This window comes from Nomascus leucogenys, chromosome 16 (assembly GCF_006542625.1).
Source record: "Nomascus leucogenys isolate Asia chromosome 16, Asia_NLE_v1, whole genome shotgun sequence".
Taxonomy (NCBI): domain Eukaryota; kingdom Metazoa; phylum Chordata; class Mammalia; order Primates; family Hylobatidae; genus Nomascus; species Nomascus leucogenys.
Window position 1 is genome coordinate 90,193,796 of NC_044396.1, and position 12,805 is coordinate 90,206,600.

A 12,805-nucleotide genomic window follows, 5' to 3' on the forward strand; every position below is an offset into this window, starting at 1 on the left:
TCTGGGGCTGTGTCATGAGCCATGGTCACTCATATTTGGCTCAGAATAAATCTCCTCTAATATTTTATGGAGTTTGACTCTCTTCATCAACACCAGGCCCGTGGAATAGGAGAACAATGTCAAGGACAGTAGTGACACTGGTGGCGCCATTTTGCCCCAAGCTCTGTTCTGAGCACTGTGCACCCGTGACCCCACTTCATTCCTCTATGGCCTGCCCAGTGCTGGACAGCCAGCTGGCTGATTCAGCACTGTGCCCTGCAGTCTGGACAGAAGCCTTTACCCACTACTTTTGAGGTGACACATAACACAGGACAACAGCACACAAAGGTCCACTGGATCAGTAAATGAACATATTGAGTCCAAGCTTCTTTTGCAGATGGGCCAGTAGCCTCAGGGGTATGACATTAGTGGCTCCAGGGTCAGTCATTTCCTCACCTTTGCTACTGTTCATCCACTCATTCCAGCATTTATTCAGAGCTTCTAGGTGCCAGGAGCCCTTCTAAGCAGTAGAAGTTCCAGAGTGAACAAATCACCTCCCTAGGCTATGTGCTGCATGAGCAAGGGGTCACCACTGAGTCCCCATGGCTGAGACCTGAAGAACACTGGATCTGGGAAGCGCTGGGGGCTTGGGAAATGTTTGTGAAATTAATAAAAACTCTCATGGGCCAAAAGACGAATGGCAGTCGTTCCCAGGAAAACGTTGATCCTTTTTGCCATGAAGACAAAAGGAACCTGGACATTTAACCATATTCCCTGCCGAAGGCATGAGTATCACCAAACTCTGCTTTATGACCACAAAAAATGACAAGCCAAAACTCCCATCATTTGATAAATACTTGCACCAGACATGATGGTTTGCATTTCCTGCACTTACTGCACAGGGCCAGACCTCATGGACCCCATCTCTATTCCCTGCACGGATGCTGCCTCCTGGGCTTGCATCACACTGGGGAGGGCTCAGCGTCGCAGGGACCAGCAGCCTCACCCTGTTCTGCCTGCCGGCACTGTGACTCTAGTCAGGGTGTGAGTCAAGCCCTGTTTCTTCGTCCACCAAACAGACTGTGATGGCTTATCTTATAGAATTGTTTTATCAATTGCATGAGAAAATTCATACAACGTAGCCAGGCAACTGGCCAATGTGCCAGCTTATTGGCTAAGGGAAAAAGATGTCAATGAAACCAGCATTGCAAAATTATAACTGAGATGGTGAAAGAGACGTGAACTAACCACTTCCTTCCGGATTCTAACCTCCAAGCTGTCCTTGTTCATTCCTGGGCATAGGCCAAACTACCTTCAGGAGGAACTTAGAGTTTGAAACAAAGATAGCAGCCCTTTCCCAAAACAAACCCCCTTCTTGCCTGGTGAACTAGACTGCCTTTGTAAGACTAACAAATTAGCCAAAATCTTAGAAATTATGGTTTAGGAGTCATGCAGCTGGAGGCTACAAGATTCTGACCCTCCTCAAATTGCTTCTCTGGAAAAATATCACTATTGCAAAACCTAAGATCAGTGCTTGAGATATTTTGCAGACCCTGCACTTGATGGATCAGTTGGCATCACGCAGATTGATAAACTTGCTCATCTGGTCTTGTGGCCCCCACCCAGGAACTGACTCAGCACAAGAGACAGTTGGACTCATCGCCAACCCAACCAATCAGCATTCCTGACTCACTGGCCCCTACTCAGCAAATTATTCTTAAAAACTCAGATCCCCAAATGCCTGGGGAGACTGATTTGAGTAATAATAAAACTCAGGTCTTTTGTACAGCTGGCTCTGCGTGAATTACTCTTTCTCTATTGCTATCCCCCTGTCATGCTAAATGAGCTCTGTCTAGCCAGTGGGTAAAATGAACCCACTGGGTGGTTGCATCAGTGAAAACAGATTCATTTTTATCCCCATTTACAGATAAGAACATCAAGGTTCATAAAGATTAAGCAACTTGCCTAAAGTCACACAGTGAGTAGGTAGAGAATTCAAAGCCATGTCTCCCTGGCTCTGATGTGCATAATCTTCGCAATACAGGATTCTCCATCACTACCACCCACTAGCCACCACCCACCATCATGTGACGTATAAGGAGAAAACAGGCAGTGGTCCCTGCCTGCCCTCACGACCGCATAGCTGGAGCTCTGGAGGCAGATGGCCTGCTGCGTGTGAGCACCGATTCCTCCCACCACTTACCAGGTGACTTTGGATGAGTGCTTTGGTAATGGTGAAATATCAGGGGCTATAGAAAGATTAAAGGGGATTATACTGACAAGCACTTAGAACTGTGCCAGGCTGAGAGTCCCTGCTGATTAAATATAAGTCGGTGATGCTGGTGCTATGGTGATCCCGGACTAGGGAAGAGAGGCTCCTGGAAACCTGAACATAACAGGCACAGAAAACAACACGGAGAACCTGCAGGCCACACCCAAAAGGAAGGAGAGTGGGCGTATTGACAAATAGTCATGAATCAGCTCTTCAGCCCGATCTCGTGATGGGAAATGGAAAAGCTGAATTGGAAAGCTGCCTGTTCCTGTGTTCCTTCTTGTTGTTTCAATTGCTAAAACGAAATTTCTGATAATTTACAGAGTAAAGCAGTTTCCCCTTGGGATGCTGAGCTGCACCTCCACAGGTACATGGCTCTGGCCAGGCCCTCAGGGGATGGAGCCTGAGGCAGCCCGAGACAGCCCTGGAAGGAGAGGCCATGTCACCAGAGACAAGCAGACCCCAAGAGCAGAGCACTTAGGAGGGTCCTTGCGTGAGCTCTCCAGTGGTCCCCTCGGAACAAACCTACTATGCAGAGGAGGAATCCCAGGCCCCAGAAGGTGAGCCCCTGGGGTTCCACAGCTGCTCCAAAGAGAAGCTCAGAGCCTGGATTTAAACCCATGCCAGCATGGCTTTGAAGCTTCTGGCCCCTCCCTAACGCAGTGGCTGCACTGAGGCTCACTCAGGGAAGGATGAGAGCTGTGGCCATCTGGAGCCCAGGGCCTCCTGTCTACCCAGCTGCCCGCTCATATACACATCGTCAATACTGCATCAGAGTCGGAGCGTATGAGCCCCCAAGTGTGGACATTAGGTCTTTGCCATTAGGTCTCAGTGGCCTTTACACACTCTCTAAACGGACTCCTGTGTTGCCCTCCTACAGTCTGCTGGCCCTGCATTTATGATAATCAGTGCTTGGCATGTGTTTCCCTGTTATCCCTACAAGCCAAGTCCCACCCCTTCTCCCAGGCTGCCGTCCAACGGCCCCTCCCCGAAGGCCCTCCAGCTCGAGGCTCCCAACACCCTCCTCTGTCTCTGCCTCCGCATTCCGCCCTCTCCAGGGATCTCCTCTGCATCCGTTGTGAGACTGGATTTTACTAACTCTGTAACATGCTCTAAAGCAGGGGTGCTCAGCCCTGGCTGCACATAATATTCATCTGGGGAGCTTTGAATAAAAACACAGTATCTGAACTCCAATCCCAGATACTCTGTTTCAGCCAGTTTGGGTGCCCAGGCTCAGGCAAAGATGCATCATTAAAGTTCCAAGGATGATTCTAATGTACAGACAAAGTTGAGAGACACTGGCTTAACAGACAGAGGTGTCAGTTTGGGGGATGAGAGTTTGAGTCCTGCTTCTAGTACTGATTAGCTGTGTTAGTCACCCTGGTATAGACTTCCTTCCAATCTTGATTTGCCTCTTCTTCATATAGAAATAAGAGTACGCACCCAGATATCTAACACAAGGGGGATGCAAAAGTGTTCCAGAGATTGTAAATAGCAGCAGCATGCATTTGTCAAATATTTATTCAGCCTTTACTCTTAATGCATGCTTGATGAGGCTTTGTTGGCAAATGCATGTGACTGTTTTCATTATCATCCCTGACTCTAGCCTCCCTGCCATGTCTGAGGCCATCTGTGCACAGGTACAAGATTCTGTCATCCACAGTGAGAAGCACTGAGTTACTAGTCAACAAACGTTTGTTCAATGGAGGGGTAACGGACAAATACATATGTGTAGCCTAAGCTTCAGGGAAACAAAAATCTGTTCACATGTTTAGTTTTTCCAAAATATCTAGCAAGGCACATACTTATAGAACACAGTGACGTGGGGTAACAGAATGTAAGAATATTTCTCCAGCTTGGTATCTCGAGTGAAGTTACAAGTGGTGTCTTTTCACTTCTGTTTTTTTACAGCAAGCAAGCAACTGCATTTGCCTTGCAAAACTACTGCCATTCATTCAGACCCCAGCGCCAGTTCTCCAATTACCTGTAGCTCTGAGCACAGCTGAGAAAGTGTTTCTTCAACAGCAAGGGCCTCTAGAAAGAAAAAAATAAACTGTATGATTAAATGAACCCATACTGAAATGCAGCAGTTGCTAATTAAATGAAAAAGCAAAAGTTTCACATTGGCATTAAAGTCACAGAGACAAACACATTGCTGAGGACCTTCTATCTATTCTAACTTCCTAAAGGGACTGTGCTTATCAGGAGAATACACCTGATTGGAGCCACGGACTGAGCACTAGATAAAAGCCAATATCACCTCATGCACACAGTTACGAGAAGCAGTACACCCCAAATTCATACAGCACTTTGTGTGGCCCACAGAGATTCCATGCTTATTTCTATTTTTACAGGTACACACACACACACACAAACACACACACACACACAGGTATACATCTGTGCATCATATATGGAACATGGATTTGAATCTCTATCTTACAGATAAAATATGAGAAGCCCTGAGAACCTCCTGCTCAACTCCACCGGCTCTGATACTGAAGAACGTGGCCATCTTATCAGCAGAAACCAGGTGGCCTCTGGCCATTTGTTTTAATGGTCACAGTTGTGACTGGGTTTGAACTCTCCTCTGTTCCATGATGCTGTGGTCAGTCATTTGCACATGGCTCTGGCATGGATTTTAATTAAAGCATGCTTGCCTAGGTGAGTGGAAACAATCCCTTAGCAACTTATGGTCCTTGCTGAGGACCTAATTAGTAGACACCTCTCTGCTTCACCGCTGACCTCAGGTCCCTGAACCCCACAAGGCAAAATGAACTTTTGATACATTAGTCATGGCTATGTATCCTCAGCGTCTAGCACAATATCTGACATGGAGTACATGTCCAGTAAAATATGATGAGGGTGTGAATGAACAAATAAATTCAGCTCCTTTGGATAAAATGTAATATAAAAAGTTGTATCAGGAATCCAACTGCTACTGAAAAATCTCCATTTTTCATTTGAGCTATATAAAGTCACTCTGATTCTGTGCATGTCTTTCCTGCATGCATAAGATCTGAACTTGAAAAAATTCAATGATTGCATGATTCAAAGAGTAGCGCCTGAGTACAGGATTTGTATATGACGTGAGAGCTGATAAAGCTTATGGTAAGAAGGCTCCAGATTCAATTCAACAACTATAACCCTGTACCTACTCCTTTACTCTACATACCGGAGAGAGTGCGGCAGGGATCTGAGGGGAATCAGCTCTCAAAGACCTCAGTCTATTTGGGAAGCAAAACATGCAAATAAATCTTTGTTATGTGATGATTTCAGTGCAGCAAGGAAAAATGAACAAGGCCATCAACCCAGTCAAAACCACAGTTATCTCAGCAGTTGAGGTCTAGGGGTACAGATAGGGAAGTCAAGGTACCCAGCAGGGTTCTGATGTTGAAATGGGTGTTATCGTTGAAAAGCAGGCTGAGGACTTGGCCTCTGTTCTAGAGGCAATGAGGCCTCACTAGAGAACTTTGAGCAGAGCCAGGACATATCACCTGTTGTTACTGAGTGTGACATGTACAAAGGACCCTGTCCCAAGGGATCAGCACAGGATCCCTGAGCTCCTGTCATAGATCTGCCACACATTACTGTGTGATGCTGAGCAACCCTTTTACCTCTCTGAGCTTCAGGTCCATGGTCTGTCAATCAACAGAGATTCAAGCCCACTGATTTCCATGATGTCTCCTCTTTGGAAAGTCCATGTGCAAAAATTAATTGATCCCCAGATAACCAAATGTAATGGATACTAAGAAGTTTCTATAATCATCCAGATCAAGCATATATGTACGCATATATATATGTGTGTGTGTGTGTGTATATACATATATATATATATATATATATATATATAGTTCTCTATGAGGATTGTTTTACACTCTTGTAAGTTACAATTCCATAATTACAGCTTAATTAAGAAAAGGCTATAAACAAGCATTTTCCTCTAGAAAGCAACCTAAAATTATGCAGTGGGGTGGCAGGTGTGTAATAGATACTCAATAGATGTCTGGCAGATGAATGCATGAGTGAATGAATGTGTCTTGAGGAGCATGTGTCTTCTCTTACTGCATTTGCATTTCCCAGATCCTCTCCTGGTAGAATAATAAAAATCACAGCCCGAACCTACCTGGACCAGGGTTATTCCTGTGACATTTACAAAAGCATGCCAGCTTTTCCCCATCCCTTGTCTGGAGGAGGCACATGAGCTGCTGGGATGGGCTTGCCCCTGTCCTGGGCCCTTACCCAGCTCCATGTGTGGCAGCTCCGGGATGTCCCGCATGATCACCAGGAAGTGGAGACGGAGTCCCTGGTAAGCATGGAGGAGCAACAGGCACAGGTCTCGGTGCCACTTGTGTGCGTGCTGCATGCAGTTCTCAGAGGTGATGTAGAAGCTTCCCTAAGGGATGAAACAGAAACAGAGGCTGAGGAACATTGCACCCGGCCCAGGCAGCACAGGGCCGTGATGCTCCATCCACCCGCACCAACATTCACAAAATGTCTGGAGGTTCAGGGAAGGAAGTAGACCCCATCCTGAGTAAAACTGGAACATGGTTGAAGAGTCCAGGAAAAAGAGTCCTGAGCTGGAATCGCTTCTTCATCCTTCCAGGTAAGAAAACACTGAAATCTGCCATACCTTTGTCTTATATTCAAATTAAAATAATAAACTAGCAACAATAATAATGAATGATCATGAAGGTGATGAGGACATTGGCCTCACGGGTTTGAAACGATCGAGTGGCCCCACTTACAAGTTGATATGGTTTGGCTCTGTGTTCCCACCCAAGTCTCACCTTGAATTGTAATAATCCCCACATGTCATGGGAGGGACCCAGTGGGAGGTAACTGAATCACGGGGGTGGGTTTTTCCTGTGCTGTTCTCATGATAGTGAGTAAGTCTCTTGAGATCTGATGGTTTTATAAAGGGCAGTTCCCCTGCACACGCTCTCTTGCCTGCCACCATGTAAGACATGACTTTGCTCATCCTTCACCTTCTGCCATGATTGTGAAGCCTCCCTAGCCATGTGGAACTGTGAGTCCATTAAACCTCTTTCCTTTATAAATTACCCAGCCTTGGGTATGTCTTTATTAGCAGCCTGAGAATGGACTAATACACAAAACTCCTTTCCCCACCACTGCAGGGTGCACTATAGAGGCCATGGGACAGGTGGCTGTGGGCTCCTTTGCAGAGAGAAGAAATTTAGAAAGACCCTTGTAGCAGGTGGGTGAGCAGTAGGTCATCATCGTAATGTAGAAAGTGTCATCGTAATGTAGAAAGTCATCGTGATGTAGAAAGTGTCATCGTAATGTAGAAATAAGTTGTAAGGTTAAGTAACCAATGCTGAAAGCACACCTGTAAACAGCTCTGCATGTGAGCATGCAGTGGCAGAACACTGTACACTATATTCTGTTTGTAGAAATAGAATAGATTAAACTGGTACAATTACAAAGTAATTTGTCCAATGAGGAACAGACACCTAAGTCTAAGTGCACTTGGAGACCTAGGCATGATGAAAAGGAAGGAACAGGACAGTTTTTTCCTGCCAACTCAACAGAGAAGGATGTCCTGAGGTGAATTTCAAAAGAGATTTGTTCTTAGAGCAGAGAAAGGAATCGCATGGGAAAAGGCCTGGGCACAGAGGTGGGAGTCTTTGAGTAGTATGCTGGTGCCCATCTACTGTTCACATGGCCGTGATGGGAGGAGGCAGTGGCTCTTCATGTTCCCAGGCCACCTTGCCTGCCTGCTGGAAGAAATGCCAGGTGAGGAATTGGTGGCATTTCACCCTTGGCTTTTGCGAGTGAGTCTGCACAGCCAATGACTAGAGAGCCTCCTGCCTTGCTTGGTCTCCTTTCTCCTCTCTGCCATCCAAGAGGGCTGAGTTGATCCAATGTAGGTGGGCAAGTCTCCTGGGGTCGACACACATCTGCACATCATCTGCACTCCCAAGGGTGTTGTATAGGCAGATAATGATGGGCACTATTATACCCTCTCTAACCACCGTACCACAATGATTGTCATGTGTGATGCAAGGTGCTACCAATTTGAAAACTTGGATAGAAGTCTCAGGCCTGCTGCCATATACCTCTGAGACTGTCTTAGGTGACAGACTATGAGAAACCAGGAGAGGGTCACTGGGTTGTGCTCTCAGGAGCAACATCTGTGCAGCTGTAAAGCAGGATGGGTGGAGGAACTGCACTGCATTGTCCTGCAGGCACAACGGAGACCTCAGCTGATGCCATGGGGAGTGCCTTGGGGCAAGGACCAGGTCTTTGTACCCATTCACTGATCAGTACTTGGTGTAGGTTACCCTATGTATTAGTTCATTTTCAAAGTGCTATAAAGACACACGTGAGACTGGGTAATTTATAAAGGAAAGGCGTTTAATTGACTCACAGTTCTCCATGGCTGGGGAGGCCTCAGGAAACTTACCAGTCATGAAGGAAGGGGAAGCAGGCACATCTTCCATGGCATAAGGAGAGAGAAATGCAAAGAAGGAACTTCCAAACATTTATAAAACCATAAGATCTCATGAGAACTCACTATCATGAGAACAGCAGCGGGGGAAACTGCCCCAATGATCCAATCACCTCCTCCCTCAACATGTGGGGATTACAGGTTCTTCCACTGACACATGGGGATTACAGTTCGAGATCAGATGTGATTTGGGACACAGAGTCAAAACCTATCACCCTAGCAGGGAAGTGTAACCTTGCGGGAGCTGCTCTCTCCAGACAGGGCAGTCTCCATACTTAGCCAATTGCTGTGGGCCACCAACATTCCCAGCACTGTGAGGAGTAAACGGCTCAGGTCTGAAGGTAGGGCTGGACATCACACCACAGAGTACAGGGGAGAGATCCTCTGCAGAACTTTACCCTCCATGGCTTGCATTTCTCAGCTCTGAAGCCTGGCCTTGGATTAAAAGCTTGTCAAATTCTTTCTGATTTGAACATTCAGCAAGGTTTTAAATCAGAAGACTTGTCCATTTTGGAACCAGAAAACTCAACTAACTGCCCTGTCTGCATTTACCAGGAATTCAGGGTAACCCATATATTTACATTTCTCAACTTTCCTATTATATTAAGGTTTAATACAGAGAAGGCAGTATGGCTGTAGAAAGTCTAGGAGGGCTGGTATGCAGCACGGAGCACATCAGACCAGTCAGATCTGTGGAGCAGGAAGGAAGCTACTGTTTATGAAGCATCTAGATAGTCCTATTGTACTTTATCTCTCTTGATCTTCAGCAAGCACCATGAAAGGCAGATACTCTTATTTTGATTTTCAAAATAGAATATAAATATGATGAAACAAACAAAACCCCACCAATATCATCAAAGTAAACACAACATGAAGTGTCCCATTCCCCACAGTCTAATAATTTTTTTTCTTGTAGATTCTTCTGGAATACTACCCATCTATGCTTTTGTATATGTATACACACTTGCTATATGTGTGTATGTCTTGAAAATATGCACTGACACACTTATAAGTTGGAGAATGCTCTGGACATTTCTCTGTTCCTTGCTTTTATCACCAAATATTGCAATTCTTTCTGATCAGATCAAACAATAATAATAGAAACTCTTATTTCCATTTCATAGATCAAAAGACTATGGCTCAAAGAACTAAGTGACATGTGCAAGGTCACTCTGCTTGCCAGCAACAGAAATATTTCTCAGGATTCAGGGCTGAAGCGAGGTTGTCCTTTCTCAGCATGCCACACCTGCCTCTGAAACCAGGCCCGGCAGAGAGCACATGCTAGACAAAGCTCCGCTTGCTTTGACTGAGGCATTCAAGTCCTGTAGTGTCTCTGACAGCTGTGACTAAGCAGAAATGAAAGCAGAAAGGGGATTAACAAAGGCACCAAATACAGTAGTCATGAATCCCAAGTTGACTTCAAGCGGTCCTTAGAATCCCATTTTCAGGTGCCACTGTCTCATCACCTTGGTCTCATTCTGCAAAGCTTCAGGACACATTAAAGGCGGCAAGGAATCTATGAAGTCTCTTATCAAGTTTGACTTTTAAAACTAGATGCCAATGTCATAGAGATTTTTCAAGAGACACTTAAAACTTTGGGGAACTGTTACAAGGCTGATTCCGTATGATTACTGAAATAATAAGTCAAAATGCTAATCCAAAGAGAAATCCTGAAAAAAATATATATGGCTAGAGAGTTTTATAAACTAAACAAAACAAAAAAAACTTCCATTCTTCACAAATTGCTCAGCAGCACGACTTTTTGAAGCTGTGTGATATACTGCAGAAAATCCCATTAGTCAGTCCCACAGACCTGCAGGGTCAGTGTCAGAGCGGACGGGCCAGTGTGCCTCCATTAGAATTGCATGAAGAGCATTGAAAAACCCTGCACCATTTCCCTAGCACAAAGCAGTGACATTTTAGCAACACTCTTCAGCAATCTGAAATGAACCCCCTAAATAATAAAACAAGAATCAGCAGGCAGGCAGATCATTACATTCTGAACGAACTCGCAAATAGAAGGTCCCTGGCCTGAGCCTGCCCTGCAACAGAAGCAGGACAAAAAATAGGCACCTCTCAACTGAGCGCAGTGGCTCACGCCTGTAATCCCAGCACTTTGGGAGGCCGAGGCGGACAGATCACAGGAGATCGGGAGTTCGAGACCAGCCTTACCAACATGGAGAAACCCCCCTCTTTACTAAAAATGCAATATTAGCCAGGCGTGGTGGTGCATGCCTGTAACCCCAGCTACTCAGGAGGCTGAGGCAGGAGAATCGCTTGAACCCAAGAGGTGGAGGTTGTGGTGAGCCAAGATCAGGGCATTGCACTCCAGCCTGTGCAACAAGAATGAAACTCTGTCTCAAAAAAAAAAAAAAAAAAAACAAAAAGGCACCTCTCCCCTTCTGAGACTGAAGTCAGTCCATTGTAAATGGGAAAATATTTGTATGGTTAAATATGGAGTCTGCAACAAGAGATACAGGGCAAACAGTCTGTTTATTTGTTTTGCTTGAGATAAGGCCTTGCTTTGTTACCCAGGTTGGAGTATAGTGGCACAATCACAGCTCATTGCAGCCGTGGCCTCCTAGGAGCAAGTGATCCTTCCACCCTAGTCTCCCGAGTAGCTGGGACTACAGGCATGCGCCATCACGCTTGGCTAATGTTTTAATTTTTTTGTAGAGATGAGGTTTCACAATGTTGCCCAGGCTGGTTTTGAACTTCTGGGTTTAACTGATCCTCTCTCCTCGGCCTCTCAAAAGTAGTGGGGTTCCAGGCATGAGCCATGCCCAGTTAGTCTTCATTTTTGCTTTCCCACTTACTACCAATGTCACCTTGGGGAGGTTTCTTCCCCTCCCCACACAGCAGGTGCATCACCTAAAAAGAGGGCATGGTCCTGAAATCAGCATCAGAGGGTTGCTGTTAAGGATTAAATGAGATTATTCCAGCAAAATGCAGACTTATGTAATGCTCCAGTGTAAAGTCAGTGCACACTAAGAGGAACTTTTGCTTACACGCTCATTGATGGCCTTGGTGAACATGTCCATGGATGGTGCAGCTTAAGACTCGTGATCCACTTAGAAGCCTAAGAATGAATTTTAACTTAGTGGGGAACTCCGCAGGGACACAGTTTGGTTTGAAGGCAGAATCTGGAGTCAAATAGGCCTGTACCTCGCTCATGGATGGCTCCCTCACTAGCAGGTTGCCTGAGCTAGACCTTTAACATAGGAAGTGCCAGTTTCCTAACGAGGAAAGTCAGGATAAAGTTAGTTAAAATGCTTATGGAGTGCTTGGTTTACAGTTTAGTACTTGATAACTGTTATATAAGATGTTTTACTTTCTACTTCATTTATTTCCTAACAGAGTATATGTACAAATCAGACACAGCTTAGCTTGTTATCAACTCTTTCCTTTATGCAAATGTCTCTCAAATCTACATCTCTACATCTCATTCCTGCACTGGGCTCTAGATGCCTATTGTCTAAACTTCTGATTGGATGGCTTGCCAAGCTGTCACACAACCATCTTACATGGAGCTCACCAGATCTTTCTTTTCCCTCTGGTCTTCCTTAACAGACCCCACTTTGCCCAACACCCAAGAACAAAACAGGTTCTTCTAGATTCCAGACTTCGTTCTCACTTTGAGCATCTGTCAGAACGTCTTGATGGTTCTGCCTCTAAAATCCTCTTACCTCTGCCCCAGATTGAGCTGTCTCTATTGCTTACTTGAATTATTAAACATATCCATCTAACGTGTCTTGCTGTTCTGATCTTACCTTCCACCTGCACCTCCTGTCTGTGCAAGTGGGTCATATCATTATCCACTGTTTGTAAGAGAAAGTTCGAATTCTTTTGTGTGACATTCAAGGACTTTACATCTTAAAGCAGTAGTCCCCCTCCTTTCTGGCACCATGGTCTGGTTTCATGGAAGACAATTTTTCCATGGACTAAAGGTGTGGGGGATGGTTTTGGGATGATTCAAGAGCATTACATGTATTGTACACTTTATTTCTATTATTATTACATTGTAATATATAATTAAATAATTATACAATTCACCATAATGTAGAGTCAGTGATAGCCCTGAG

General features: G+C 45.2%; 1 protein-coding gene across 4 annotated transcripts in view; it reads right to left on the reverse strand.

Moving 5' to 3' along the window:
• Positions 1–12,805, reverse strand: part of FAM135B (family with sequence similarity 135 member B) — a 364,989-nt gene that overhangs the window by 60,973 nt on the left and 291,211 nt on the right. For all 4 annotated transcript variants that reach the window (XM_030794947.1, XM_012506834.2, XM_030794946.1 and 1 more), the window contains 2 exons: positions 6,494–6,647; positions 4,236–4,285 (listed from right to left, as the gene is read on the reverse strand). In XM_030794947.1, the coding sequence (XP_030650807.1) occupies positions 4,236–4,285; positions 6,494–6,647 (204 nt within the window). The remainder of the gene's footprint in view (positions 1–4,235; positions 4,286–6,493; positions 6,648–12,805) is intronic.